General features: G+C 33.1%; 1 protein-coding gene across 1 annotated transcript; it reads left to right on the top strand.

Moving 5' to 3' along the window:
- The first annotated feature begins 756 nt into the window (after positions 1-756).
- LOC142641660 (protein trichome birefringence-like 43) lies at positions 757-6,147 on the top strand. Its single transcript, XM_075816139.1, has 5 exons — positions 757-1,028; positions 1,995-2,166; positions 4,412-4,587; positions 4,717-4,875; positions 5,847-6,147. The coding sequence occupies exons 1-5, from the start codon at positions 757-759 to the stop codon at positions 6,145-6,147; spliced, it is 1,080 nt and encodes a 359-aa protein (XP_075672254.1).
- Positions 6,148-14,661: the final 8,514 nt, after the last annotated feature.

Genomic DNA, 14,661 nt, shown 5'->3' with positions numbered 1-14,661 from the left:
ATGAGGAATGATTTTTCTTTAAAAACAAAAACTATTCTTTAAAATAAAAAGTAGTTATTCATTAAAAAAAAACTTAAAAGCTATATGTGTGTGTGTGTGTGTATATATATATATATATTATTGGAAAAATATTTTCATCTTATACAAATTATGTGCAACAAAAAACAGAACCAAAATCTACTCTTATGTTCCTAGTATACGTGCACTTTTGAATTTTCAAATTAGGGTTTAGAGAATCACATCTTTGATGCATTTACTTTAAAAAGCTCATCTTGGGATCTCCTTGATCTTCATTTTAATTTGTTATAAGATGGAAGGTAATGAATAGTATTTTTTTATTATATTATATATAGAAAGTAAGGAATATTATATTTCATTTCCAAAAATTGAGTCACATAGCAAAAACCTTTTTTTACAACTTGGGATAAAATGTGCGCAACTAAATTATTATGAAAATTTGGAATGTCCTTTGAAGATTCATAATATGGTAATTAGTCATTTATGGTGCACAAAATCATTATTTATTTTTAGTATCTAATTATAATTTGGGTTAAAACTGGAAACAAAATTATTGATTGGTAATTTGGGATAACCTTCCTTTTTTGAAATTATTACCTTTTTTTACATTTATAATCTTCTAAATAATTATTATATAATTAATATTTTATAATCCTAACACTTTTGCTTCTATTCAAAATCACATACATTTTGAGTTTCACCGACCCCTGAACAACAAAAAGCAACAAATTCTCCCTTATGGTCATGGGAGCTTTTTCTGTATCTGTTGCATTACTACTACTTTCTCTTTTGCACCATGTACACAGTGAGCATTCTCACAAGGTGGTACAAGCTGAAGAGAGTGGCTGTGACCTTTACCAAGGGAATTGGGTTTTCGATACATCGTACCCTCTTTACAATGCATCAAGTTGCACATTCATCGGGAAGGAATTCGATTGCCAAAAGAATGGTCGTCCAGACACAGATTATCTCAAATATAGATGGCAACCCACTGGCTGCAACTTACCAAGGTACATACCCTTTTCTATATATCTTTTTCTTTTCACTTATTTTAAAGGTTTGCGTGCTTTATAGTTTATATCCAATCCAATTTAATTTTACAAGAGATGTCCATATATGGATGATTATTTGTTCATAAAAATTGGTTTGGTTTACTTTGTTCTTTTTAGATAACAATCTGTTTTGCAATATTAGAGGATGAATGGATTAAGATTACTGTCAGAAAATTTTCCAACTTTTTTTGTTGGTTCAAATATTTTGTTGCTATGGTAACTTTAGCGCCAATTCTAATTTCTTGACATCTTATGGCTTTTGCCTCTATATTGATTGCCATATGGGACAATGACATCTTATGGAAGTATATAAGCAAATTGCAAATCCTGGGATCAGTCACCTAACCTCTTTTAATATGCAAATTATTTACATTTATCTGTTTTGTGGATGATAAAAAAAGGCACTAAAAAGGCCCAAAAAAATACTTTAAAAAATTCCAAATTTCCTATATGATGGGTGTGGATAATAGTACAAGCTGAGGGTAAAATTATTGGGCTATGTGGAGCTTAATTTGTATTCAATCTAGTTTGTGACTTGACTCGAATTAAAAGTGTCAGGTTTTAAATGGGAAAATATTTTATGCTTAGTCCATGGACCGGTCTGCCCATGTTTTGGCACATTTTAGTCCAGTTGTTTTAGGGTATTTATTTGTCGATTCAGATTTGGGTATACCTATTGTATTGCAGAGCTGTAATATACGGCGGCTGTTATATTTTTCTCCTTGACATACTAAAAAAGCAACAAATCCAAGGACGTACATAGGGAAATTGCCAAAACTAGATATTCTTTGTGCCATGTGATTGTTGTTTCTTTTAAGTATTTGTTTCTCTATTTTTCGCATCACACACACAAATATATTTATGTTTGCGTGCGCACTAATCATGAATATCTCAATCGGACTCTTCCTAATTTGTTCAATGTAGGTTCAATGGTGGAGATTTGTTGTCAAGACTTAGAGGGAAAAGCCTAATGTTTGTGGGTGACTCGTTGAGTTTGAACCAATGGCAATCACTCACTTGCATGCTTCATACAGCTGTACCGGCGGCTAACTACACCTTGACCAGGACTGAGGCCGTCTCGACATTCACGTTCACGGTGAGATTATGAGTTCCTTGAATTCTTTGTCTAACTACGTTCTTCATTTAGGCATATTTCATGACTAGTTAATTAGAGTTATGGAATAATTCTTTTGTATTTGAAGCAATTAATTTAATAATTTTTTTTCCTCCCCCAACCCCATCAATGCTGACCTCCCTAAAAACAAAACAAAAAAAGTCTTAAGCCACCACTGTGTACAAGAGGTGTTTTTACATATAGAGTATATGATTATGAGCCAAGCAAAACCAAGATTTTACTTTGCGAAGGCCGAGACTAAACTATCACATTGATTCACAATTCAAGAAAAACTCAAAATACTACACAAACATGTCTTGGATTTTTAATTCCAAAGTGAGTCATAACTCATATATATTGCATACAAAAGTTATATTTCTACCAAATTATATATCTTATATGAAAGTTTTACATCTTTCCAAACTTTGTTGAGTATACAAAATTTTTCTAATTTGCTACACAGAAATTTGATAGTTGGGAGCCCAATTATTTTCTTGGGGGACCAAGTCTATATAAAAAAATAAAAAATTGGTGAGTCTTATATTTGCCCACTATTATTTTAATCTTTAAAAGTTTTGTCAGGGGCATCACCCCCCTATGTTAGACATGGTTCCACCCTTGAATATGAGTACAGAGTCTACAGACTCTACAGTACAAGTAGCATGCTATACAAGGAACCCAAAATGGACTAATATACAACTAAAAATAAAAAATTATATATCATGAAGAAGAGGAATAAATGAGTTTTTTTTTTAATAATAATTATTTGGAGAATATGCTGTTTAGGTTGCTCTTGGAGTTTTTCAGAAGTATATGTCCAAGTTATTTGCTTTATTTATTTTTTATTTTTAATTTTTATGGGAAGTTGCTTTTGAATGGCAAGTAAACTGGGTAAGTTTAAGAATATAATTGCATCTCTAGGTTAAGGCCCTGTTTGGTAAACTATTTTTTTTTTTTAAAAGCATATGTTTTAAAACAACATTACACTTCTTTCTATACACTTTTTCACCCACACGTATTTTTACATATATTTTCAAACAATAAAACACATATTTTTAAGTGCACGTACTAAATACCCCTAAGCCTTGGGATCATATTCCAAACATGAATGTTGCTTCACTATAGACCACATCTTACAATGATTACAACTAGTGGCAATGGGCAAATATGATGATTGGGCTTTAAAATGTTAGGGAGAATCGCAATTTGAAACATGTATCTCCGCCGATATATATATATATATATATATATATATATATATATATATATATATATATATATATATATATATATATATATATATATATATATATGTATATGAGAGGTGCTACGTCCACAACATTTTTACAACAATTTTACAACAAATCATAGGTGGTTAGTTGTTATAGGTTCAAATTTGAATCTAACACTAAGATTACTTTTTTGTCCCAACAATAACAACCAATAACAACTTGCCACTTAGGATTTGTTGTAAAAATGTTGTGGACATATCATTTCTCTATATATATATATCTCCGCCGACAAATTAATCTATCTACTATTAAATATAATCCTGACACTCTTTGTAGTTGAAATTGAATAGATTTTTCTCTTTTTGATGTTTGTCTCTATATATGAATAAATTACTGTTTCAATAAAGTATTATTTCCCTTTATATAAGAATAACAATGCTATAATAACAACTTCGGTGTGACTAATAATTAAATAAAAAATTTGGGAATAATAATTAGATGTATCTGAATTAACTAATATGCACCATTTAAATTATACAACTTCATTGGTAGAAGCTCTACGTTTGAAAATAAGAAACAATCGACATAGTTTATACACAACAATATTTTATACTTGGATAGAATATACTACTCAAGTTATTGCCTTCAATTTTCTAAGAATCTTTTATACGAAAGTAAATGTTATTATTTATGTCAGGAGAGATTCAAAAGGCTGATTTCACATTCACTAAAAAAAAAAATAATAATAATAATAAAAGGCTGATTTCAATTTATTATTTAATTTACAAATTAATTTAGAACTTTTATATTTTATAAATAAGTTGCTTAGAACTTAATCTCACCTCGATCTTCAAGAAATTATTATCATAGTTCCGTGTGAAAAGTGAAAACTTCTAAATTTTGTATGACTCCAAATTTTTTAGAAGATAGATGCTACGTGCACTTCCTCCACAATTTCACCATCTATGTACTCATGCATATTCCATAATACACAGGAGTACGATGCTAAAGTGTTGTTCTACCGCAATGCATTCCTTGTTGACATTACAAACACAAGTGAGGGGCGTGTTCTTAACCTAGACACGATTGGAGGTGCACAAGTATGGAATGGAATCGACGTAACAATTTTCAATACATGGCATTGGTGGACTCACACGGGAAGTGAACAACCGTATGTAGAACCCTTATATATATTATTGTAACTTTAATTTGGTTTTTCATTTTTGTGCTTGAACTCTATGTTGAAGTTAATGGCTTTTCTATCCTATTCTTGAATAATTATTTTTGGAATATAATGCAGATGGGATTTTATTCAAACAAGGGGAAAGATTTACAAGGATATGAATCGCTTGGTTGCATTCGAGATAGCCTTGAAAACATGGGCTAAATCGATAGACTACAGTGTTGACCCCACAAAAACTAAGGTCTTCTTCCAAGGTGTTTCTCCAGATCATTCAAAGTAAGTACCTTGCATTTTGTTTCTGTTTTTGTTATTGTTGCTTTGTTGCAATTCTAGCATTTAGTCTTTTACCTAGAAATTAAAAAAATAAAAGACAAAATTACTTCTAACTTTGATTTATAATAAATTACTGGTTCTCCCAAAAGTTTAAGTTATTAAGAAGTTAGAATTTTAATTACTTAACTATAATTATAACTCTCCCCTTAATCAATGGGGTCTAACATGGAGGATGTTTTTTAACATTTTAAATGAGAGGATAGAGGGGAGACAATGATCAAATGATTGGAAATAACTTAGAGATGATGATTGTATTCAAGGGTTCTTCGAGGGAACCAACCTCTAAAGGAATGAGAATAAGGAATAGAAGGATTAGAGAGATTAGAGAGAAAAGAAACAAAGAATGTGCTTGTATTATTTTTCATTATTCCTCCAATTCTCACATCTGCTCTCTATATACAATTCAGTTAGTTACAATCATTAACTCTTTCATAACTGCCATCCTAACTACAGTATACAGCTGTCACCCTAACTAACTTCTTAACTAACTTCTTCACCAATCGTTGACTCAATCAACACTAAGCACTAAGTCACTAACTCAATCAATTACTCCTATCATCAAATCATGATAAATTATTATTCCCCCAAAAGTTTAAATTTTTAATAAATGGTGAATTAATTTACTTGACTATAATATTAACAGTTTCGGCAACTGCTAAATTTCTACACTTCATTGTGCTGAAAGTTCAATGATTGGAGTAAAGGAAAAAGACATTGTAACCATCCAAGATGGAGAGACTCGTTCTTAATCAATTAGTATTAAAAGATAAAATTGCTTCCTAATTAAAAAAAAATCACTCATTAATCATACAATTAGTTAGTATTTTTAGTTATTGTACATCCTCATGATATAGAAAAAAAAAAAAAAAAAGCGCCTCACTTCTTATAATTATATGTATGTTTTATTGAATCAGTGGAACTTTCTGGGGGGAACCAAGTGCAAATCAATGCGTGGGGCAAGCACAACCATTGCTTGGCCAAAATTATCCAGGTGGTCCAGAACCAGCAGAGCTGGTGGTAGAGAAAGTGCTCGGCACCATTTCGAAGCCAGTCTACTTGCTCAATGTTACAACCCTATCGCAACTTAGAAAAGATGGGCATCCATCATTTTATGGAATTTTTGGACACAGGTTCATGGATTGCAGCCATTGGTGCCTAGCCGGTGTACCTGATACTTGGAATGAACTCTTGTATGCAGCTCTCATTCAGAACTAGAATGGCATATTATTAATTTCCTCCATAAATTATAAGCGTCCTTTAGGAAAATGAATTCAATTCAAACCGAAAAGGAATCAGTAAAAGTTTACATGGTGGCCGTATACGAGAGAATTGTGTTGGGCCTGTATTAGAATTCACATGATACTATTGCCGCAAAAGTTGACTATGGACCTCAATATTGGTTCTAAGAAAACAAGGGGCTAAAGGCAAAATCGATTATCCAAAAGCAATTCCAATTATAATTAAGTATATCTGCTCGAAAAATATTGAATTTTATGTTCAAAAATCATCATAGGAAGGCGAGCTATCATAGGTGAGTTTGGACTCACAAATAACAAATTCACTTTAGGGCTCTCTCAAATTATTTGTATGTGGTAGGACCCTACGTCCAAAGCCAACAAAACTTTTGTGATTGTGTCTATTTTTCTTTTGTATAATGTTTGTTTCTAGTATTTGATGTCGTGAAAGTCTGAAAAAAGCACACACAACACTCTCTTTGATGGACAGAAACTAAACTGTTAGTTTTTAGGTAATAAATCTCGAGTCCATTAGAGTTCTTTGAATTCACAAGGAGATAAACTGAAATCGACCAAAGAAATGTTTAAGAAAACTCTAAAATTTTATTAATAATAGTCTAACTGCCTGTGATAGCTACAAAATATATAAATACTGAGAAAAACATCTGAAACCCTAATTTGCACTAATTACACAATTAGGTGACAAAATGCTGAAATTTACCAATGAAAAAATTGAGTTAAATGTAGAATCATAAACTACTGACCTTAAGAGTTGTCTCATAACAAGCGGGGCCATATTTTAAAAAAAAAAAAAAAAAGTTATTAAGGAAACAAAAATTACTATAAGTAGCAAAATCACAGTTTTCGAAACCTAAATGATGAAATTCGTCATTTTCAATGTGTACCTCATAGCAAAGCAATGATTATTGCTTAGAAAGTCATTTCATTTCAGTTTGCCAAATTTGATGCGATTCCGACTTCGAGACCCATGATTTCTACTAATATCTTTTTGCTTTGCATGTTGATTTCAAGCGTGCATGAGAGTCTAGAAAGACTATAGCGGTCTATTCTATGTTAGTATTTATTTTGGAGATCTTTTTAAATTCATAATAATTTTACATTCGATCTTGTATGTGAATGCTATCTAAGAGCCCTTTTCAGCAACAAATTTGAATCAAACTTTCCGCTATTACAACATAAACATGTTGTACTATCGTTCTTATAATTCACCTATTTTATTCTTGTACTTATAATTCACTTATTTTATTCTTGTACTTCAATAATATTATTGCCAATCTAAACTATAAAGGCAATCCTCTCTATAGTTTAACTTACTAGCCTATAGACAATACTCTCTATAGTTTAACATACAATTCAATAGACAAATGTAATGGTATAAGAGTATGGTATGATTTGTGTCTTACAAAACAAGGATTGAATAAGATCATTTAGCAAAAAGAAAAAAAAAATTGTATGAATTAATAAAAGAAGTTTAAAATTTGGTACCCATTTGGGTACAGCTGAAACAGGTGCATTTCAATGTCTGTGTTTCCTTCTTTTTTTTTGGTAGAAAAGTGCATTTCAGCCCAGACATGTGGTTCTCGTGCACTATTTACAGGACCCACAAACCTCTTTTTTCAGCAATTTTTTATTAAAAATGGGTCCCCGTGCACTATAGTGTTTTCAGTTTTCAGTAAAATAAGTGGTATCCAAATGCACCCTTAATATTCCATAGTTAAATTCAAATTCATAAATTTAAACTTTTGAATTAAAGGGTGTACTTTTATATATATATTATTAAGCCTCGATAAAAGTCTTTCAACATATTTCATTCCATAACATTCATAAAGAATATAGGCTTGTCTTGGCTCTTAGGTCTAGTGTAGGGCTGTCCAAGCAACTCGGCCACCCAACTCGTCTGACTGGACCTAATTCATCAACCACCCAATCTAACCATTTTGGTGGTCAATAGTAGGTCCTAGCCCTCAAAAACCAACACCCACTACAATAAATTGTTGACACCCTATTTTACAACCTGCATTTAACTTCACATTGAAGGTAAAAGAGTGATTTCACCTTGGAAATAGACATTTTAATTGTGGCCACTAAATCCTTAATTTCATTTCATCAAAGTGATTTTGATGTTGTAACAATTAAATTGACTGGTCATGAGCTTTAATCGGATCATCAGATTAAAAGTTATCATTAAATCAAGTTTTAATGGCTGAAATGCATTATCACAAATTGAGTCCGACTATATGTGATTATGAAAAATTTATTCCAATTATTGAAAATAAAAACACAAAAAATGCATTGGAAAACGCGAGAAATCAAGGCAAAATTAGGTGCGCTTATCGGCACCCCAAAGTGCCAATCAACACTCTAAGAGTGATGATCAGCACTCCCTAAGTGCCGATCGGCACTCCAAGAGTGCCAATTAGCACCCAACCCAACCATGACCTAATTACCCTGTTTTGTCTTTTCAAGCACTTCGTGGGTCTGTTTTGGCTCTGTTTTCACTCCAAAAAATGATTGTGCAATGAAGTTTCTAAAGAAATTGCTTGATTTGTCAAACTAGGGAATTTAAACATGCCTTGTCCATTTGTTTTCAAAAAACATCACTTGCATCACTTGTTTCAAAAAAAAATTAACCAAATCAAGATTTCCCAAAGTCATGCATCTATTTTCTAAATTAGGGGCATTTGGCTATGCCTTATCCCGTCTCTCTAGAACAAGTAAAAATCACTCATCTCTTTTAAAAAAAAAGCAACAAAAAAAAAAAAAAACTCTTTTCAAAAATAAAAGGTCATCATACACAAGTTTTTAGACTAGGGGCATTCAGCTATGCCTCATTCAGCTAAGTACAAATCACATTAGAAGTGGTCAAATAAGTTCAAATTTTTTACTGCAAAACTTCATCAGGTGAATTCTAAACTTGTCTCATCTAAGTTTTAGTAAGGTTAAAAGCAATCCAAAGATAAAGAGCTAAGAGCAGAAATTAATAAAAATTGTCTAAGGAATACTTTTTGTTGTCTTTGCAGGAAAATTAAAATACAAGTCAAGCATCATTTGGACTTCGGGTCCGCATACATGAAGATCTCCTAGACCCACCCCTAGAGGAGCCACCCCCAGTGTCCCCTTCCTGACTTGCATAAAACTGAGATTCTTGTAGCCGGTTTTGAAGTTCAAGATTTATGATTCTTTCCTCCAAGGATCTTGTGTTGGCATTAGCCATTGCCATTCGATAGTTCTAAAAAACCAACAAGGACAAGTGTTAAATCCATTACCATAGAGTTCAAGCAAAAGCATTAAGGAAGCATTATCTTTTACCCAGTTCATTTCATTGAGCACATATTGAGAAGATTGAGTGCGTGCCACAAGCTGCAAACCTCCAATCATCCACATGCTTTTTTCCACAAGATCAACACCGACCTAAAGCACAAATCCATAAGTTCATAAATGACTCAATGAGCAAAAATAAGGATAGAAGACTAAAGGATTCAGGAACATACTGGCTCATTCCAGGGGACATTTGGGGTGTACTCTAGTCGGTCTAGATTTATGAAGCTGTATGACGCATCAGGGTTCATTACTTCATATTGCCATGCAGGAAAATGAGGACATGTTTCCATAAAAGTACTAGAAGCGCCATCAGCATGGCTAGGAGGAGGACTCTCCTCCTCTTCAAAGGATGAAGCCTAAAAGTGCAACATGCAGATATTTTCATAGAAGTTAAAACAAAGAAGATAAAAGATGTAGATGCAAGACATGGTGCAAATTGACTTTGGAAAGAAAGAAAGCTACCGAGGTTACATGAATGCCAGCTAAAAAACCTTGCAATTAAGTTTGGATGAATTCAACATAGTCTCCTAATATCCCTGAAACAACATGGCTGACCCGAGCACAAGCAATTTCCTCATTAGCCAAAAGGACTACCAACTGGATGGAAGGTCAAGGATGAACAGGAATTGTCTCAGGAGGGTGCACACGTTGAACTTGAGCTAGTACCTAGTCACCAAGATACTAATATCTCCCATGGCCACACTAAAACAGCACTTGATGGCCATTCAGCTCTTGAGCGCATGCACACTCAGCATGCTCCTCACATCTAAGCCAAGGATTCAAAGACATTTGAAAATCACAAAGAGCTCATAATGAAAAGAAGCCAAACCACATAGCACCCAAAAAAAAAAAGAAAAAGGAAAGAACACAAAATTCCCAACCAAACACAAAACACATAAAAAAAAATAATAATAAAAAACTCAAATCATCAGGAGTCAAGTTATCAATTACCATACGCCAAGCCTGCAAAGAACGCTTGGGAGGTGTTGACAAACGACACTTAGGTAGCCAGCGAAGAAATCTTGGATACATATCACCAACATATTCTAAAACTTGTGGACCAACCCCAAAATATTTATACTCCAGACCTGAGAAAAATCAACACACATCATCAATAGCACAACAACACAAATAACATTTTTCAATATACGTCTAACCAAGAATTCAAAACCTTACCTGCCAAACAAATGGCGCACCTCCTAAGCTTGAAAGGTTGCACTAAGAAAGCTGAGTCATGAAGTGCAAAAGGGTTGCATAAGCCATGCCACCCCAATCATAATTTTTTATATGACCAATATCCCTCAAACTTCACAAATAGCACAAACTCACAATGCTCCCCAACTCTGGACATAAGAGAGCTTCAATGAAGAGAAGCATGAACATGTGAGCATCGATTGCTATAGCCTTACAATTATCAATATTGGAGTACAACCACATCAAGGGTACATTCTTACTCCTGATTTTTGGAGGCATCGCACTCAAAAGACCTCTAATTTCCTCTGAGGTGATGGAATCATTAACTTTAATTCTTTCACCACCAAATTTTAAGCCAATAATGGCTGAGAAGTCATAGGTTGTAAACATCACCTCACCAATACCGGAAAATGGAAAGTGCAAGTAGTATCACAAAATCATTTTGACAAGGCAAGAAGCAATTGGAGATCCTTATACTCATTGGTATCATGGTCCAATAGAGCTCAGAAAAAGGTTCAAAAACCAGCTTCATTAATGACATTTTTCATGTCTGGGGACAATACCTCCCACCTGCCCTTCAACATTTAGAGACTACCTTGACTCTTGAGGTTCTACAAAACAAATTTTAGCCACTCATTGTGATGTTCACAAAATGCCATGTCCCAAAATACTCATCCAAAAATCCTAACAAATAAAATAATGCCCCTAAAAAAATTAGTTGAACCCCAAAGGTCATTCCATAAATTTAAATTCAATGACATCCTAATAATAGCCTCATCAACCCCAAAAATCCTTCATCTCCATAAGTTCATCCAACAATGACTCGAGCATATGCCCAACAAAAACAAAAAAAAAAAACAAAAAAAAAAATCCATACCATCAAAATAAAAACACAAAAAAAAAAAAAAATCATGCCAACAAAAAAATTCCATGCCCAACACAAAAAAAAAAAAAAAAAAAAATTATGTCGAACAAAAAAATTCCACGTGCAACACAAAAAAATTCCATGCCCAACACAAAAAAGAAATCTCCATGTCCAACGAAAAAATTCCATGCGCAACACAAAAAAATTCCATGCCAACAAAAAGATTCCATGCCCAACACAAAAAAAGATTCCATGTTGAACAAAAAAATTTCCATACCCATGAAAGTAATACCCATAAAAATTTCCATGCTAATGAAACAAGGCCTACATGTCCTAACAAAATTTTCACTCTCATCAAAAAATGAGTTTATTCAACCATGCCTACAAATAAAATTCTCATGGTTTCAATATCCACAAAAATGAAGTCAAGATTCATCCAACAATACCACAAGATACTTATAATGCAAGGCTTCATGAATCACCAACATTGTCCAAATTTCATAATACCAAACAACTCAACAATTCAAAAATGCCCCAAAACAAAGAAAACAACATTTTGGTCATTTGCAAGCAAAGCTCAGATTCAAACCGAGATAGAGAAGCCTTTTGGTCACCCCAGATTCAGATCAAGATAGAGAAGCCTCTTGGTTGCCCCAGATTCAAACCGAGATAGAGAAGCCTTTCGGTTACCTCAAATTTAGATTGACACTGAGAAGCCTCTCAATTTCCCCAGATTCAAACTGAGATAAAGAAGCCTCTCAGTCACCTCAAATTTAGATCAAGATAGAGAAGCCTCTTGATCGCCCCAAATTCAAACCGAGATAGAGAAGCCTTTTAGTCGCCCCAAATTCATATTAAGATAGAAAAGTCTCTCAATCACCCCAAATTGAAAACCAAGATAAAGAAGCCTCTTGGTCACCTCAGATTCAGATGAAGATAAAGAAGCCTCTCGGTCGTCCCAGATGCAGATTGAGATAGAGAGGCCTCTCAATCACCCTAGATTCAAACCGAGATAGAGAAGCCTCTTGGTCACCGTAGATATAAACCCAAATAGAGAAACCTCTCGGTCACCTTAGATTCAAACCAAGATAGAGAAGCCTCTCGGTCACCTTAGATTCAAATCTAGATAGAGAAGCCTCTTGGTCGCCCCAGATTCATATTGAGATAGAAAAGCCTCTCAATTGCCCCAGATTCAAACTGAGACAAAGAAGCCACTCGGTCACCTCAAATTCAAATCAAGATAGAAAAACCTCTTGGTCGCCCCAGATTCCGGTTGAGATAGAGAAGCCTCTCAATCACCCCAGATTCAAACCGAGATATAGAAGCCTCTCGGACACCTTAGATTCAGATCAATATAGATAAGCCTCTTGATTGCCCCAGATTCAAACCGAGATAGAGAAGCCTTTCAATCACCTCAGATTAAAATCAAGATAGAAAAGCTTCTTGGTCGCCCTAGATTTAAACTAAGATAGAAAAGCCTCTCAGTCACCTCAGATTTGAAGATTTAAGTTAGGTTTATCAATTATCAAGTAGATCAAGTATTCACTGTTCTCATTTTTCAAAACAACAAAACACTAGTTCTATGTCCCAAGGTTTTAGGTTTTATGGTTAGGTAATCTTAGAAAAGTCAACCTCGATTAACTCATGGCTACTAAAATCAATGTCTTTATTTTATATTGACATTCACTTTGCAAGCTCTGTCACTGAGGGGCATTCTGTAGACACTCGATTTTATACCCATAATTTAATCTTGGAAGATGGCTAGAAAGATTGTTCATTTAGCCAAAATTTAGAATTGCATTATATTCATTAATTCATTCATTGCATATTATAAAAATGATCTTGATATTCTTACGGCAACAATGGTATGCCCAATTCCTAAATCGAACCGTCAGATTAAAAGATATCACATGATCAAGTTTTCATAGTCTGCTTGCATTTTGTTTGGGTCGAACCGATCATGCGTGACTAATTTAAATTAATTCTGATTGGTTCAACAATTAAATTTAATTAAATAATTCTGTGATTAGTTGTTGGTTGTTGGTTATTGTAAAAAAATAAGCCTGCTTGCATGAGAATAAAGTGGATAATCAGATAATAAAAAAATTGTGGATAATTAAGTTTTTTTAGAATATTTATCTATCAGATAATTATAACTTTAAATACCTAATTATCAAGAAAAATGGATTAATTTTTAGAATATGGATTAAAAACGCATCTAGGTGCAATTCCTGGCTAAAAATCATTAAAAAAAAAAAGAGTCCAAATTGAACCAAAGTTGAAAAGGGAGCTCGGCACCCAAGAGGGCCAGTCGGCACTCTTAGAGTGCCGATTGACCCAAGTGCGTGGCTTGGCCCTCGGGAATCTCCTGATTAAGATAAAACCTACTTTTTTCAAAATTTTAGAGGTAAGGACGCGTTCCAATTCGTATCTGATCTTATTTAGCTTATTTTTCAAGCATCCAACCTCTATAAACAGAGAAAAAAAAAATCAGAATTGAAGGCCATTCTTTTTCTGACTTTTTTGCTCCCCTTACATTAAAGACGTTCTAGAAGCCTTGGCTTTAAGTACTTCTTTTTTGTAAGTAAAATATTTTAACCTCAAAGAAGTGAAAATTTCTTTGATTTCTAAAGTGTTCTTCCATTGAAGGGTACCCTCATGCAAGTACTTATTTAATTTCTTCTCGTATTTATTTTTTCTTTTCTATTATTTGATATTTTTGCGTTGTTCATTGCATGGTTTTTATTAATATCTGCTTGATTTCATTATGCTCTTGTTCATAATTTATATATGCCATGTTTGTATGCTTAGTTAGAATGTTCTTTAGTTGATTAACATGTTTTAATTCTTCTTTGATTTCAAAATCTGCAATTTATCACCAAAACTTTTTATAAAAAAACGGAAACAGATATGTATTTTCATTTAAATAGATATCTGAAAATTTTTCTAAAACAAAAGCAGATCTGTATTTTCACTAAATATAGATATATTTTTTTTAAACAACTTTTTCTAAAACAAAAACAGATCTGTATTTTCATTAAATGCAGATTTGAAATTTTCAAGGATACAAAACATATTTGTAATTTTATTAAA

The sequence above is a fragment of the Castanea sativa genome, chromosome 6 (assembly GCF_040712315.1).
Source record: "Castanea sativa cultivar Marrone di Chiusa Pesio chromosome 6, ASM4071231v1".
Taxonomy (NCBI): Eukaryota; Viridiplantae; Streptophyta; class Magnoliopsida; order Fagales; family Fagaceae; genus Castanea; species Castanea sativa.
Note: the sequence above shows the minus strand (reverse complement) of the source record. Positions and strands in the feature narration are given on the sequence as shown.

Excerpts from the sequence above, each read along its gene's own strand:
- LOC142641660 (XM_075816139.1), top strand. The coding sequence starts at position 757 with ATGGTCATGGGAGCTTTTTCTGTATCTGTTGCATTACTACTACTTTCT. Across the intron at positions 4,588-4,716 it reads CACACGGGAAGTGAACAACC|ATGGGATTTTATTCAAACAA; the intron begins GTATGTAGAACC and ends AATATAATGCAG. Across the intron at positions 4,876-5,846 it reads GTTTCTCCAGATCATTCAAA|TGGAACTTTCTGGGGGGAAC; the intron begins GTAAGTACCTTG and ends TTATTGAATCAG.